Consider the following 12,277-nt stretch of genomic DNA (forward strand, 5'->3'; position numbering starts at 1 on the left):
ACTCCGCCCCGCTGCTCGCACACTGAACCCAACAACCTATGTGTGTGATATAAGAACCCGAGACCGTGCTTGATTATGCTGAAAGTCAAGGAAAATACTACCTCCTCTTCAGCAGTCCTGGGCTGTTGCTACTCCCATTGACCCCTGCTGGGTTTTTGGTCACTCAGCAACTCTAACTGCCAGCTGTAGTGGTTTATGTTAACCTGCGGAACTCACTGCTGTATGATACTAACAAGTCTAGTATCTTTAAGAGTCAAGAAAAGGACTCAGGTTTTTCCAGGTAGTAGAATCATATCCTAGGGAGGCTGCACTAAGTAGGGCTCTCCATCCTTGGGCTTCAGGGCATAAACACTTCACTGGGGTCAGGAAGAAATTTGCTTCTGTTAAGTGAAGTGCATTCATTCTCCTGTGAAGCACCTGGCTTTGGCCGCTGCATTTAGACCAAGGAGGTAACAAACTTGGTGGGAGCTGTTTCCCATTTCTAGCATAGCTTGTGGGTGCCCTTCTCCCACAGGGAAGGTTGCTTATGGATCTATTAGGAAGTTCTACATTGGTCCCTCCCCGGGGTCGGGGGGGGCTGCTTCCCCTTACATACACCCCCGGCTTGAGGCCTCGCTGGGCTGGCGCATGAGTACTCACCGTACACACTCTAATCTCTCCGCAGCTCTGCCACGCTGCCGCTGATGATGAAGTGCGTTGAGGAGAACAATGGCGTCTCCAAGCACATCAGTCGCTTCATCCTGCCCATCGGGGCCACGGTCAACATGGACGGGGCTGCCCTCTTCCAGTGTGTGGCGGCTGTCTTCATCGCCCAGCTGAACAACATCCCACTCAACTTCATCCAGGTCATCACCATCCTGTGAGTGGGGAAGCCTCTGGCGTAAAACACTGAGCCACAGAATCTGCCCCACCCCGAGAGGTGGGCTGGATATTAGCCCTGGCTTACAAAGGGGCGAGTGGGGTCCTGAGGCACAGCGAGGTAATGGGACTTGCCAAGCGGTGGCGGGGCTTGGAATAGAACCCAGGAGTCCTGTCTCCATCTCAAATCACAAGACCATGCTTCTTGACTCCCAGGTTCTTGATCTAACTGCTAGGCCCCATTGTGTGGCCCAACCTGGCTGTTCCCCTTCCTCTTGCGGTTTTCTGCAGGAAACTGGGAATCTCCTGGCCGGCATCACATAGGAAAAATGTGGTCATGAGCTTGCTGCCAGGACCAGGAGAGATTCATGTGACGCTGGCTTATGGCAGGAAGTTGCAGGGTCAGGGTGGGTCATCGTCTCCGCTTCTGTTTTATAACTGAGCGCAGTGATGACTAGCTGAGCCCTGGCACTAACCAGTGCGAGTTACAAGGGTTAGTAGCTAAGAGGCCAGGACTGAAGGCTGGATGTCCTGCCTCAGCAGAACTCCCAGGTCTTGCCAGTCCAGGGGTTTGCCCCCCCGCCGTGCTCTTAAAAGGTGGCCTTCACGCCTGGGTTGTGTCTGCGTTTCCCCAGTGCAGATTCTGCTGGGGCACAAATGAGCTGTTGCCTTTGGATCTTTCACTTCACCCAGCTGTGCTGCCCCAACCCTGAACAACCCTCCCCACCCCCACCCCAAGTGTGGGCACTGAGTCAGACTGGGATATGTTGTTGACTCTGAGTGCAGGGCTGCACTGATCCATCCGGTACAGATCACACAAGGTGATGAGAGGGTCAGTGATCAGAGGGTCCCATGATTGTGCCATGGCTCATTAGAGCCGGATGCTTCCTCCTTGGTCGGGAGATGCTGCCCACGTTCCTCCCCAGCAGTGGGTGGAAGGGGAAGAGCTCGCTTTGTCCTTGGCTTTGCTGGCTGGCATGGGGCCTGTCACTGGCTGGTCGTGCTGCTGGGAGGTCCCTTTTCTGAGCAGTGCTGGCAGGTTATTGCCAAGCCCCCTGCTGGGGTCCTGCCTTGACCCTCAATTTCTGATCTGACCGTGCACCTCTGCTCTCCTCAAACCCGGCAATGTCCTCTGGGGCTGAACCCGCTGCCACTGGGCCCTGCCACACTGCACCGTGGCTGGGGAGTGCTGCACCACTGAAGCCCTGCCGACCCACACCCAGTCACTTGCCCCCCCGATCTTTACAGTGGCTTCCTGTCCCTGTGGGGATCTGCCATACAGAGCCCTGGCGCAAGTGAATGCAATTCCTGCTTTCCCCACGGCCCCTTTGTGCTGCTGCTCTTCTGTAACTTCTCTTGCTGCTGATCCCATGTGACTCTGTCCAGAAGCATCACCTTTGCGTGGAAAGAATAACTAGGAAGCTGCTAGCTCTGCCTGCTCCTAATTCTCCTCTCTCCCCGGGCGGGAATGGATGCGCTCTCTACCCCCTCATAGCGTCCTACGCTGTGCTTGCATCATCACCGTCTGTTGATGCAATTGAGGGGGTTGCAAAGGTGGTTCTCTGCCCCAAGAACAGCTGAGATCTCTGGTCTGACCCCCCACGTCTTGCCTTTGCATTTGTCAGGGCTGGAGAAAAGGCAAGGAGCAAGACTGAAATCTACCTGCATGTCCCCAGGAAACACGTATAGGCTCTTCTTCTGTGTGACAGTCCCACTCCAAGGTGTTTCTTGCATTCAGTCCTAGGAAGGATTGTGGCCTACGAGCACTAGAAAGGGAGATGGCTGTCCTCCTTTCACAGATGGGTGAGGACAAGGGGAAGTGACTTGCCCGAGTTAACTGAATTGGTGGCAGAGGCAGGATGAGTACCCACGCCCCTGCTCCAGCCACAACAGCACAGGAATGGATGTGTGTGTGTGTGCTGACACACCTCCGTTTGCCACGTACTCCTTAACTCAAGGATCATGTGGTTAGGGCACTACCCAAGGACTAGGGAGACCTGGGTTCAAGTCCCAGCTCTGCCACAGACTGAGACCTTGGGCAAGTCACTTGGCCCCTCTGTGCCTCAGTTTCCCCATAAGAGCCCTGTCCCGCCCCGCAGGGGGTTTGTGTGGTTAAGTGAGTTAGGTTGGGAAGCGCTTTGAGATCCACCAGTGAAAAGTGCTACGTCAGAGCGCCCCTGCTGCGCGGGTGACCTGTCTGACCTCTCTCTGCTCTGCAGCGTCACAGCTACAGCCTCCAGTGTGGGGGCAGCGGGGATCCCTGCCGGCGGCGTCCTCACCCTCGCCATCATCCTGGAAGCCGTTGGGCTGCCCACCAGCGACATCTCCCTCATCCTGGCTGTGGACTGGCTTGTGTAAGGGCAGGACAGAGGGGCAAAGACACTGACGCGGGTTGTACAGGGTAGAACAGACAGATCCGTCTGATGGGCTCAGTGGGTGCACCTGTCTGGAACAGGCCGGCTGGCTGGGTCTATGGAAATCCATTTCCTGGGGCCCCCCTGTGTTTCTGCAGCCTCAGCAGAGCAAGTTAAACCAGCTGAGAGCAATCTCGCACGGGGAGAGCCCTGGGCAAAGTGACCCAAGGCTGCACTCCCCATAGGCTAAGTCCCCACTTGGACGGGGCCGTTCCTTTGGCTGGCCCGCAGCTCAGCTTCTGCAAGGATACGGTTGTTGTGTTTGCCTGCCATGCAGCCTCCCCTGCTTCCAACGTGCAGTGCCACTTTGCCAGTGGGCAGCTGAAGCAAGGGGGTGTGTGGGTTAATCGCCAACGAGAGCAGCCTTTGGGGCAGATGCCTGCGAGGTTGCTCTTGTATGTAACCAGGCGCGGGAGGGGAGGAGGGAGGGTGGTGGGGGAGAGTGTCTCAATCATGGGCATGATCAGCACAAGGAGGCTGATGCTGGCTCGTCTCCAAGCTGAGCTAGGGAATTAGTTGGCCTGGTTAGTGGGCTCGGTGCTACTTCCCCATGTTTGAACACCCCAGGCCTAGCAGCAAAAAAGCCTGATTGAGTGGGACCAGCTCAGAGCAAATCCTAGGCTCTGAATGGGACGTGCCCTGGGGCACGAGGGCGTATCCTGTGGGGTGCAGGATTCCTCCTGCTCCAGAAATCCTCTGGTGGCAGATGCCACTGTCGTGCCAAGTCAGCATCCAGCCCAACAAGTGGTCAAGAGCTGCGGGAAGGGCTCCAGGTTGCTGGGCAGGGGCTTTGTGGCAGCACTGGGCTGCCATCTCCTGGTGGCACTGAAGCATCTGTCCCTGGTTCAGTGCTGGAGAGCAGTTTCTGACTCCCTGCTGTCACCTGTCTGCTCACCCACCAATCCTCCTGTGTTTATTCAGGGACCGCACCTGCACCATCCTCAACGTGGAAGGAGATGCTTTCGGAGCCGGCCTCCTGCAGGTGTACACAGAGAGGACGATGGGGAAGGCTGAAGCTGAGGAGCTGATGGAGATCAAGACTGAGGCCCTGGGTCCCAACAAGGTTCCGGGTGAAGAGGAGGGCTCCCCACTGATCAAGAGAGTTGAGCCCGTCCTGCTGGCTGCCGTTGGCTCCTGCGAGAAGGAGTCTGTGATGTAATCAGCGCCCGGAGCGTGGCCTTGGTCGGAGACTTTTCCTTTTTTAGGGCTCCTTTTTAAAGACATGTCAATTGGGGCAGAAACGGCCACTTCTGGTTTTCTTAAGCCTTGAACCCCCTGGGCGAGGCAGTCTCTGTGGCAGGGCTGATCAGCTCGAGACAATTCTGACACCCCTCTAGAGTGACCCCCTGCCGATCTGACTTGTGTTCAGGGAGCCAGAATCTTGGCTCGGTTCCCAGCCCCACCCCTTATTCCTTTTCTACGTCGATCCCATTCTCCTGATGCTGGCTGCAGACAGGACTGGGGCCTCTTCAATCACTCCTTGCCTCTGAGCCTCCGCTGTCTACCCTCCCACCCCTGCCCCCTTCCTGTTAATTTTCTGGACCAAGCAAGCACCGAAACTGGCCTCCTTGCGCTTTAAATGTGCTGAAGCATCCGGCATTTCTTGAACGACTGGTAACACCATTTTCTGTCATGCGCTCAGCTGCTCAAGTGGAGGCCAACTGGCTCGCGGACCCCTCCTGACCTCTGCCCTCTCCTTCTTGCCTGAAAGACTTGATATTCTAGCTTAGCCAGAGCTCCGGCTGGGGGTCCCTGCAAGAGATTCTTCCCCCTCCCCCATTCTCTCCATGTGGTTACAACTCGGTGGTGGAACAGCTTGTGCCTTTGTTTGTGTTGCTGTGGTGCAGTCCTGTCTGTCACGCTGGTCCCGGAGGAGCCAGCGCTGATGTTGGTGTGGAGTCGTGTGTCTGTGTCCCACAGTCTCTTGGTGTCCTAAGAACTGGTAGCTCCAGCCAGGCTGATGTAATTTATTTTGCTATTTAAATGATGCGAATTAGTTGGTGTCTCCAGAGTAGAGAGGAGGGAACCCTTAGACAGCACCAATGGACTGGAGGCTGCACGTGGCATCTACCATGAAAAGGGGATGGGACAGATCCTGGACTGATGGGGAAGCCTGTATGTCAACACCCCAGCTAGGCATTGCCTTAATTATTTGACTCCAAGCCCTGGTTCTTGGGCTGGACACTCCAGCCAAGGGTTACAGCTCGCTGCTGATGTGTCAACCCTCTGGCTTTTCAGCATAAGCTCTGACAGGCTGCGGTTCCTCTGGCCCCATTCACTCCTTAGCCTTGTAGACCCAGATCCAGCAGGGCTGTTCCGATGCCAGCTGGAACCTGCTGTTCTTGCCTGTGCCACGACCAGCCATGTGGGGCTCTGATCTGGGACTGTTCTCGGGGGCGAATGGCTTGTTCTGTTCTGGCCCCGAGCAAGCCGTTCTGGGGGCTGTCGGGCCCTGGTAGCAGCTAAGCTATTGCCCTCGGCCACAGCCTCAGTCCAGTGGGTTGGTCCGTTTGAATTTCTGCCATATCTTCCCCAAAGAGGCTTTGGGGTGAGGAATCGCAAGCGGGGGGATGGGTTAGCTCTTGGCATCAAGGTCCGATTCCGTTTTAAACAGATGGAGGGCAGGCAGGGAGAAGATACCAGACCCCTCTAAAGATCTGAGAGGGGAGGGTGTTTGCAATACTGGCCAGCTTGGGGCCAGGCCAGATCTTGGATGTGATTGCTTGCTCTGCTGACTCCATGTGCTGTTACCGACCCAGTGTCTCTGGCTGATTCCTCCCTAGGCCAGGGGGTGGGTGTGTCCGTTTCTCAGGCTGGCTCTTTAACGCTGGTTTTACTTGAGCTTTTGGAGGCCCTTCGTTTGCCCCTTAAGGATCCCTCAACTCAGGGCTGAGTCCAGGGTTCAATGGGGGGTGTTGGGAGAACCGAGACGTTCCTGGGAGATGCCGGGGCTGCCTAGTGTGCCATGTCTGCTTGCAGGCTGTGGTTCTCTGCTAAACCTCGGCTGGTGCTGCCTAGTTGGGAGAGCCTCGTCCTCTGGGCCGCCTTCCTTCTCTGAAGAAATCTGAGCTGCTAATCAGGCGGCCCGGCCTGTGCCGGAGTCTCACACCATCCACCAGGGTCTGGTTCCTGTTAGCAGCCCCATGCAGCCTTGCTTCCACCCAGGGCGCTCCTGCTGCCAGGCAAACGTGGGCAGCTGCTGCGGACTAGCTCCTCTCTAGATCACCCTCTCGAGCCAGGCCTCTCGGTGCCGAGCCACTCGCTGGTGAGAACAGGCTCTGGCCGATCCCTGTGTGAACTCCCTTTGCTGGGGGGGTCCATGCTGCTCTCGCTGCTGGGGACATTGGCACAAAACAGGCACTTCAGGGCCTCAAGTGGCCTTGTGCCAAGTGTTCCCCTGGCAGCTGTCTCCATGGCACCAACCGAGGGCAGACAGGACCATTAGTCCAGGTGAGGGAAGAAACCGGAGCCTTGGGTGAGCCGGCTCTAGAGGCACAAGCAAGTGGCTGCTATGCTGCCGGTAGTGAGACTGTCTTTGGGCTGTAGCATGGGCCTCTTGACCTCTGCCTTAGCTTCACAGTGGCCTTCAGCCAGCCTCCTTCCCGGGGGGGGGGGGGGGAGGGAGGGAGGAGGCAGCTGTCCTTGGCTGTGCAGATAACCTAGGTTTTAGCCCAGCCACCTACAAAACTCTCTGGCCCAGTTTTCTTTAAGGCTGGGCCAGCTAGCACAGCTGGGGGTATCTGCTGATAGTCCTCCAAGGCCTGCCCACAATTCCCCAGAAGGATAGACCCCTTCTTCTGCAGTTGCCTCAGAAATAATCCTAGGGCATCCCAGTTCCAAGAACCAGCGGCTATGCCCCCCAGCCCACACATGCGTGTCGGATCCAGGTCGCAGTAATGCAGGTAGGGCTTTGCAGGGGCATGCTCCCACCTGGGCTAGCCTGTGCCAGCTGCCTATCACCTGCGTGACCTGGGCAGAGACTCCATCCCCTTTGTTCCAGCAGTGGGGTGAGAAAAGGCCCAATGTGGGGGATAACTGAATCCTGGGGGTGGTGATTTGAGGGACGTCCTGCACTGGAGTCTGAGCCCTGCTTAGGCCCGGTAGCTGCTATGGTGATATAGCACTCCTCAAGCACAGCCCATCTGCAGTCTTGGGTCAGTACTCACCCTGGATTTCAGGGGGTCTTTGCAGTCCCAGTCCCAGGGAGATGGAAGCACAATTTGAAGGAGGAGTAACTGTAGTGGCAGTTCTGTGATTCTCAGGCAGACTCTGCTGGGAGGGACTGCAAGTCTCATCAACTGTTTGGCTTGAAAGCCAGTCCTGGAGCGTAGGATTTTCATCTGCAGAAGGTACCTGTGCGTAGGAGGAGCAGAGAAGGCTGGCCCAGAGATCAGTGCCTGTGGGTGCAGGAAGGTTAGGTACAGGCCTGTCTGAATCTGCTTCAGGCAGTTAACCCCAGCCTTTTGGAAGCATGAGCAAATCCTTAGATTGGTGCTCGGGCTGAGATCTCCTCACTGCCCCTGAGGCGGATGGGGACGGGGATGCAGGTGCACGTCCAAAGTACACAATGCCAAAGGAATTGCTGGTAGGAGCCCTGCAGGGCAGTGCCGCTCTCAAGGGCGCTTGGTGGTGGTGGCGTCTGTCCTCAATGCTGCAATGGCTGTAACTAAAATGTTCACTCCTGACTGCGGAGACAATAAAAGAGACTGTCCCGTGGGTGTGTTTGTGCTTTGTATGCTGTGACCCTCTAAGCGTGGCCTAGAGAGAACAGGTGCGCTCTGCTGCTGTGGCTGGTCTGGGGGGCCCCGATATGGCCTGTACCAGGGCCCCCTTACCTTAGGCTGGCACTGGAGGTGAGGGGGAGCAGTGAGCTAACCCAGAGACGATGGGCATCACAGACCATACATGGGGGGGGGGTCAATAAAGACAGCAGAGTAAAGAGCCAGATCCTAGCATGCGGAGGAAGCAGGGAACACTGGTTCATGCAGTCCCTTGGATATTGGACCAGCTGCCGATTGTGCCGTGGTTGGGCTTCGCTTCCTGTCTGTGGTGAGTCAGGCTGACCCAGCCATACAGCTCTCATCTGGTCCCGCCTGCTTTACCCCCACCCCGCGGCTGCCTCCCCTGGGGCTAGCCGCTGAGCCTTCGCTCTCCCCCATCCTAGGGAAAGTCAAGCAGCACAAGCACCCAGTGCAAGCAAGTCTCCGAGAGCTGGCACCTGCCTTGGCTGGCAGCCTCCAGGGGCCTGGCATCTGCCTCCATTCGCTTGCAGGGGCTTTGGCACAGCAGAGCAAGACAATCCTTAAACTGCTGGCTGCACCCTGGACGAGTGCGGGTGAAAGTTGGCGAGCAGGTGCCTGCACCAGAGACAAACGGCGCAGGGAGCACTGCCCTCGTGTACTTAGAGATGAATAAACATTGTTTTCTTTGTCTCCTTTTCTTTCCACACTCACTGCTTCCAACTCAGCTGTTGTCCTTTAAATACCAGCCCGATCCAGTCTTGATCTGTGGGCGTGGGAAGAGGAGCTCCTCTAGGATGACAGCGGTGAAGTAGGCCCTTTCCAACACCCTATCCCTTCCCACTGTCTGTCTTACACCTCCTGGTTCTCCGGTTGGCCACAGCATTGTCTATGGTAGCCAAGGCAGTATCTGACTTTCTAGTGGTAACCTCTCAAGTGCATAAGCATAGCCCAAGCTGTTCTTCCACTGTGGGTCGGATTTAAAGGATTGATCTGTATTCCTTTTATTAATGTTTATTATAGGGGATGGCATTGTGCTAGGGGCTGTACAACTGGTAGCAGTCTGCCCTCCTGTGTGGACAATTGAACAAGACCAGACAGGGCAAGGGTAGAGTGTGAACAATGCGATGGCATCAAAGGGCATGCTCATGCCATGATTTTATTTGGGTGGGTTTAGGAAGGGAGGGGATCAGTTCAATGAGAAGGGAAGGGGGAGCAGAGGAAGAGGGTGGGAGGAAAGTCCTGTCCGCTGCAGTTTTCTCTGAAGGGCCAGAGGTCTCTGCTTCAGCTGCAGCTGCTCCCATCTGGAGTCTCTAGCTAGTTCCTTTCTGCAGTTTTCCCCCAAGGCTTCAGGGCAGATGCTCTGAGAAACACCAGTTCCCCCAAAGAGAGGGGGTGGGTCTCCCCTGTATGGTTCTGGGTCTATGGGGGGTGGCCCTGGCTGGGCCCCATATGTAGCAGTACCTCTCTCCAACCCTCCCGGCCCCCCATTGGCTCTGTCACAAAGGTTCTCAGCCTGTGGGTGGATTATTTCTGGAAACCTCCCAGGGAAACTGAGGCAGGGTGGCAGCAGGCCACCTGGAGGTGGCAACCCAGCTACACTGGGCCAGTTGAAAGGGTTTCCTGGCCTGCAGAACAAGGTTCCATGCCTGCTCTGCATCAGCTAAACCTGTCGGTGCCTTAACTTGCCCATTGCCTTGCCCCACTGCTGCCTCCCCTCTTGCGGGGTTTCAGGGCGTTCTGCTGCTGAGAGCTCGAGCTGGCCTTCCCTGTAACCCTGCCCCTGCCTGCTCAGGCCAGGGGGGCAGCCCCCAGTGCTCAGACTGGAGGCGGATTTCGATCTGCCTCCAACAATGGCACGTGAAGATGATGGTGGATGGTCGGTGCTGCCCTCTGCTGGCACGAAGTGGGCTACACTGCATGCGTTTGGCAGGCTGTGCAGTAAACAAGCCAGGCCCAGGTCTCCTGCACAAGGGCTCCACAGGTTGATTCTCTGTAGTAACAGTCAGCCCTGGGATGAGCTGCATTTGCTGGAACTGAGCTAGCCCCTTGACTCCTGCTTTGGGGACAAAGCCCAACTCCTTAGCTCCTCCTAATCAACCCTGCGTGTCTGTGCGGGAGGCGTTTCTGCTTCTCTTTTCTGGTGGTGGATTGGCTTATTTCCTCTGCAACGGGCACAGAACCCAGCTTCCCTTCCCCCAGCTGAGCTATAGCTAGCGGACGTATCTGCCCTATTCTCCCGCCAGCATCTCCCTGATGGCTAGATGGATTTTCTTTTACCACTCACGCTGTTTGGGAGACGATATCCCTGTGACGGGATCCCTGGGGTGCAGCCTGGGACCGTGTGACCCCTGTGCCACCTTAACTCTCCAGCTGGGGCTGTCTCTCACAATGTTTTGCTAGTGACAAGCAGCAAACCCCTCCAGGCGCTGCGATCACTCAGCACAAGCACACCTGGCTAGATTGTATGAATGCTCCTAAAGCCACTCATGAATCACACAGAGAAAGGCACCAGCCCAATCCCCCCAGCTCCTGGCACTTTACCTCAGGAATATACCATCTTGCACTGCTCAAGACAAACAGTGCAAGTTTATTAATTGGTTCACCACTTCATCAATGGAAAGTGGATATACACTGCATCTAGGAGTGCAACAAAACCAAGGACTCATAGGCGAGAACTGATGATAGGGTGAAGGAAACATGCTAAAATACAGGAGATCTGTGCAGAAGTGGGCACTTGTGAGCACCTAACTCACCTCAATTTCCTGTGAGTTAGATACCTAAATAACTTTGAGGAGCTGGGCCTAGCCATTTCTTCCAAAGGCCGCCTGTCCGTGCCATGAGCCTCCATTTATTTATTCTCATTCTAGATTTCTAACTAGGGCTCCATCATTACAACATTGTGGATTTCTTTACAGCAAGGAATGGAGAGAAGGAACTGCCCTGGTGTGTCTTGGGGATGTCTTCTGACAGATCCCAGGGGCAGCTATCAGTTGGGGAGATTTTTAAACTCAGCATTGCTGAGCCTGGGGGTTACCATGGAGCTCCAAAGCGATATCTGATCACAAATATCAAACTGGTTCCCATATGGGACCAGATCCTCAACAGTTCAGATTCCCAAGGCCAGAAGGGACTATTGGGATCATCTCACCTGACCTGCTGGATAGCACAGGCCAGAGAACTGCCTCCAAATAATTCCTAGAGCAGAGCTTTTAGAAAAAACATCCCATCTGGACTTAAAATCTGTCAGTGATGGAGAATCCACCACGGCCCTTGATAAGCTTAATTACTCACTGTTAAAAATGTATGCTTTCTTTCCAGCCTCAATCCCTCGAGCTTCAGCTTCCAGCCCTTGAGTGGTGGTAGGCATTTCCCTGCTAGATTGAAGGGCCCATCATTAACTGTTTGTTTCCCAAGTAGGCTGAGATCAAGTCACCCTTAACCTTCTCTTCACATAGCCTGTAGGTGTTTGCTAGGTCAGGCATGAGTATGAGTTAAGGCGGTAATGCAGTGAGCAGCAGGCCTCCAAGACAATGGCTTAGCTAAACTAAGCAAGGCGTATGGCCCCCCAAACCTTAGCATGAGCAGCTAACCTTAGGAGTAACCCCAGCTGAGAAGATCTCACAGGACAGAAAACTGTTGTGACTAATTTAGCTCTCAGGTAGTCGGGAGCTGCTCGTTTCTATCAGTTGGGGGATATTTTAAGTTAGGAACATCAGCAGATGGCTGATCACAAGGGTGCCATGGTAACTAATTGACATATATACTAATAAGCATGAGGTAAACGAGCTAGTAGCCTATGGGAGAAGGCCCCCCCACCTGCAATCACAGTAGGGTGAAGAAATACAAACAAGGAAATGTGGGGAAACCCCTACCGAACATTAGGCATAGTGGTGTCAGTGTAACACTCTACAAAAGTTACATCCCCCTGGCCTGAGTGCCTTGGGAGGTGTAACTCCTGGGAGATGCCAGGGTTATGACCACTGGTGATGGTGACGAGGAAGATAACTAACAGTTCAGGTTGTTTTGCAAGGGATGGTGTGAGTATATAGATGCTCAGATGCACATACTGTATTATCTCTATCTACTTTGCTGGCTTGGTGTGTTTGCAATTTTACCAGTCCTGTCAATAAAATGATTGCAAATTCAGAAGAGTTTTCCTAAGAGCCAGTGTTGCAACTGACCACACACGGGTTCCCAACTGAACTTTCATTTTAATAACATTGGGCCTGATCTGGAGACAAGAACCTACCAAACCTCAGAGTG

General features: G+C 55.0%; 1 protein-coding gene across 2 annotated transcripts in view; it reads left to right on the forward strand.

The window, feature by feature from the left end:
- Positions 1–7,988, forward strand: part of SLC1A5 (solute carrier family 1 member 5) — a 34,439-nt gene extending 26,451 nt beyond the window's left edge. Inside the window, exons 6-8 of one of the 2 annotated variants that reach the window (XM_073321767.2) lie at positions 665–859; positions 3,078–3,212; positions 4,194–7,988. In XM_073321767.2, the coding sequence (XP_073177868.1) occupies positions 665–859; positions 3,078–3,212; positions 4,194–4,431 (568 nt within the window). In that variant the 3' untranslated portion in view covers positions 4,432–7,988. The remainder of the gene's footprint in view (positions 1–664; positions 860–3,077; positions 3,213–4,193) is intronic. The other variant, XM_073321766.2, reaches the window with a different exon arrangement.
- The last annotated feature ends 4,289 nt before the right edge of the window (positions 7,989–12,277 follow it).

The sequence above is a fragment of the Lepidochelys kempii genome, chromosome 23 (assembly GCF_965140285.1).
Source record: "Lepidochelys kempii isolate rLepKem1 chromosome 23, rLepKem1.hap1, whole genome shotgun sequence".
NCBI lineage: Eukaryota > Metazoa > Chordata > Testudines > Cheloniidae > Lepidochelys > Lepidochelys kempii.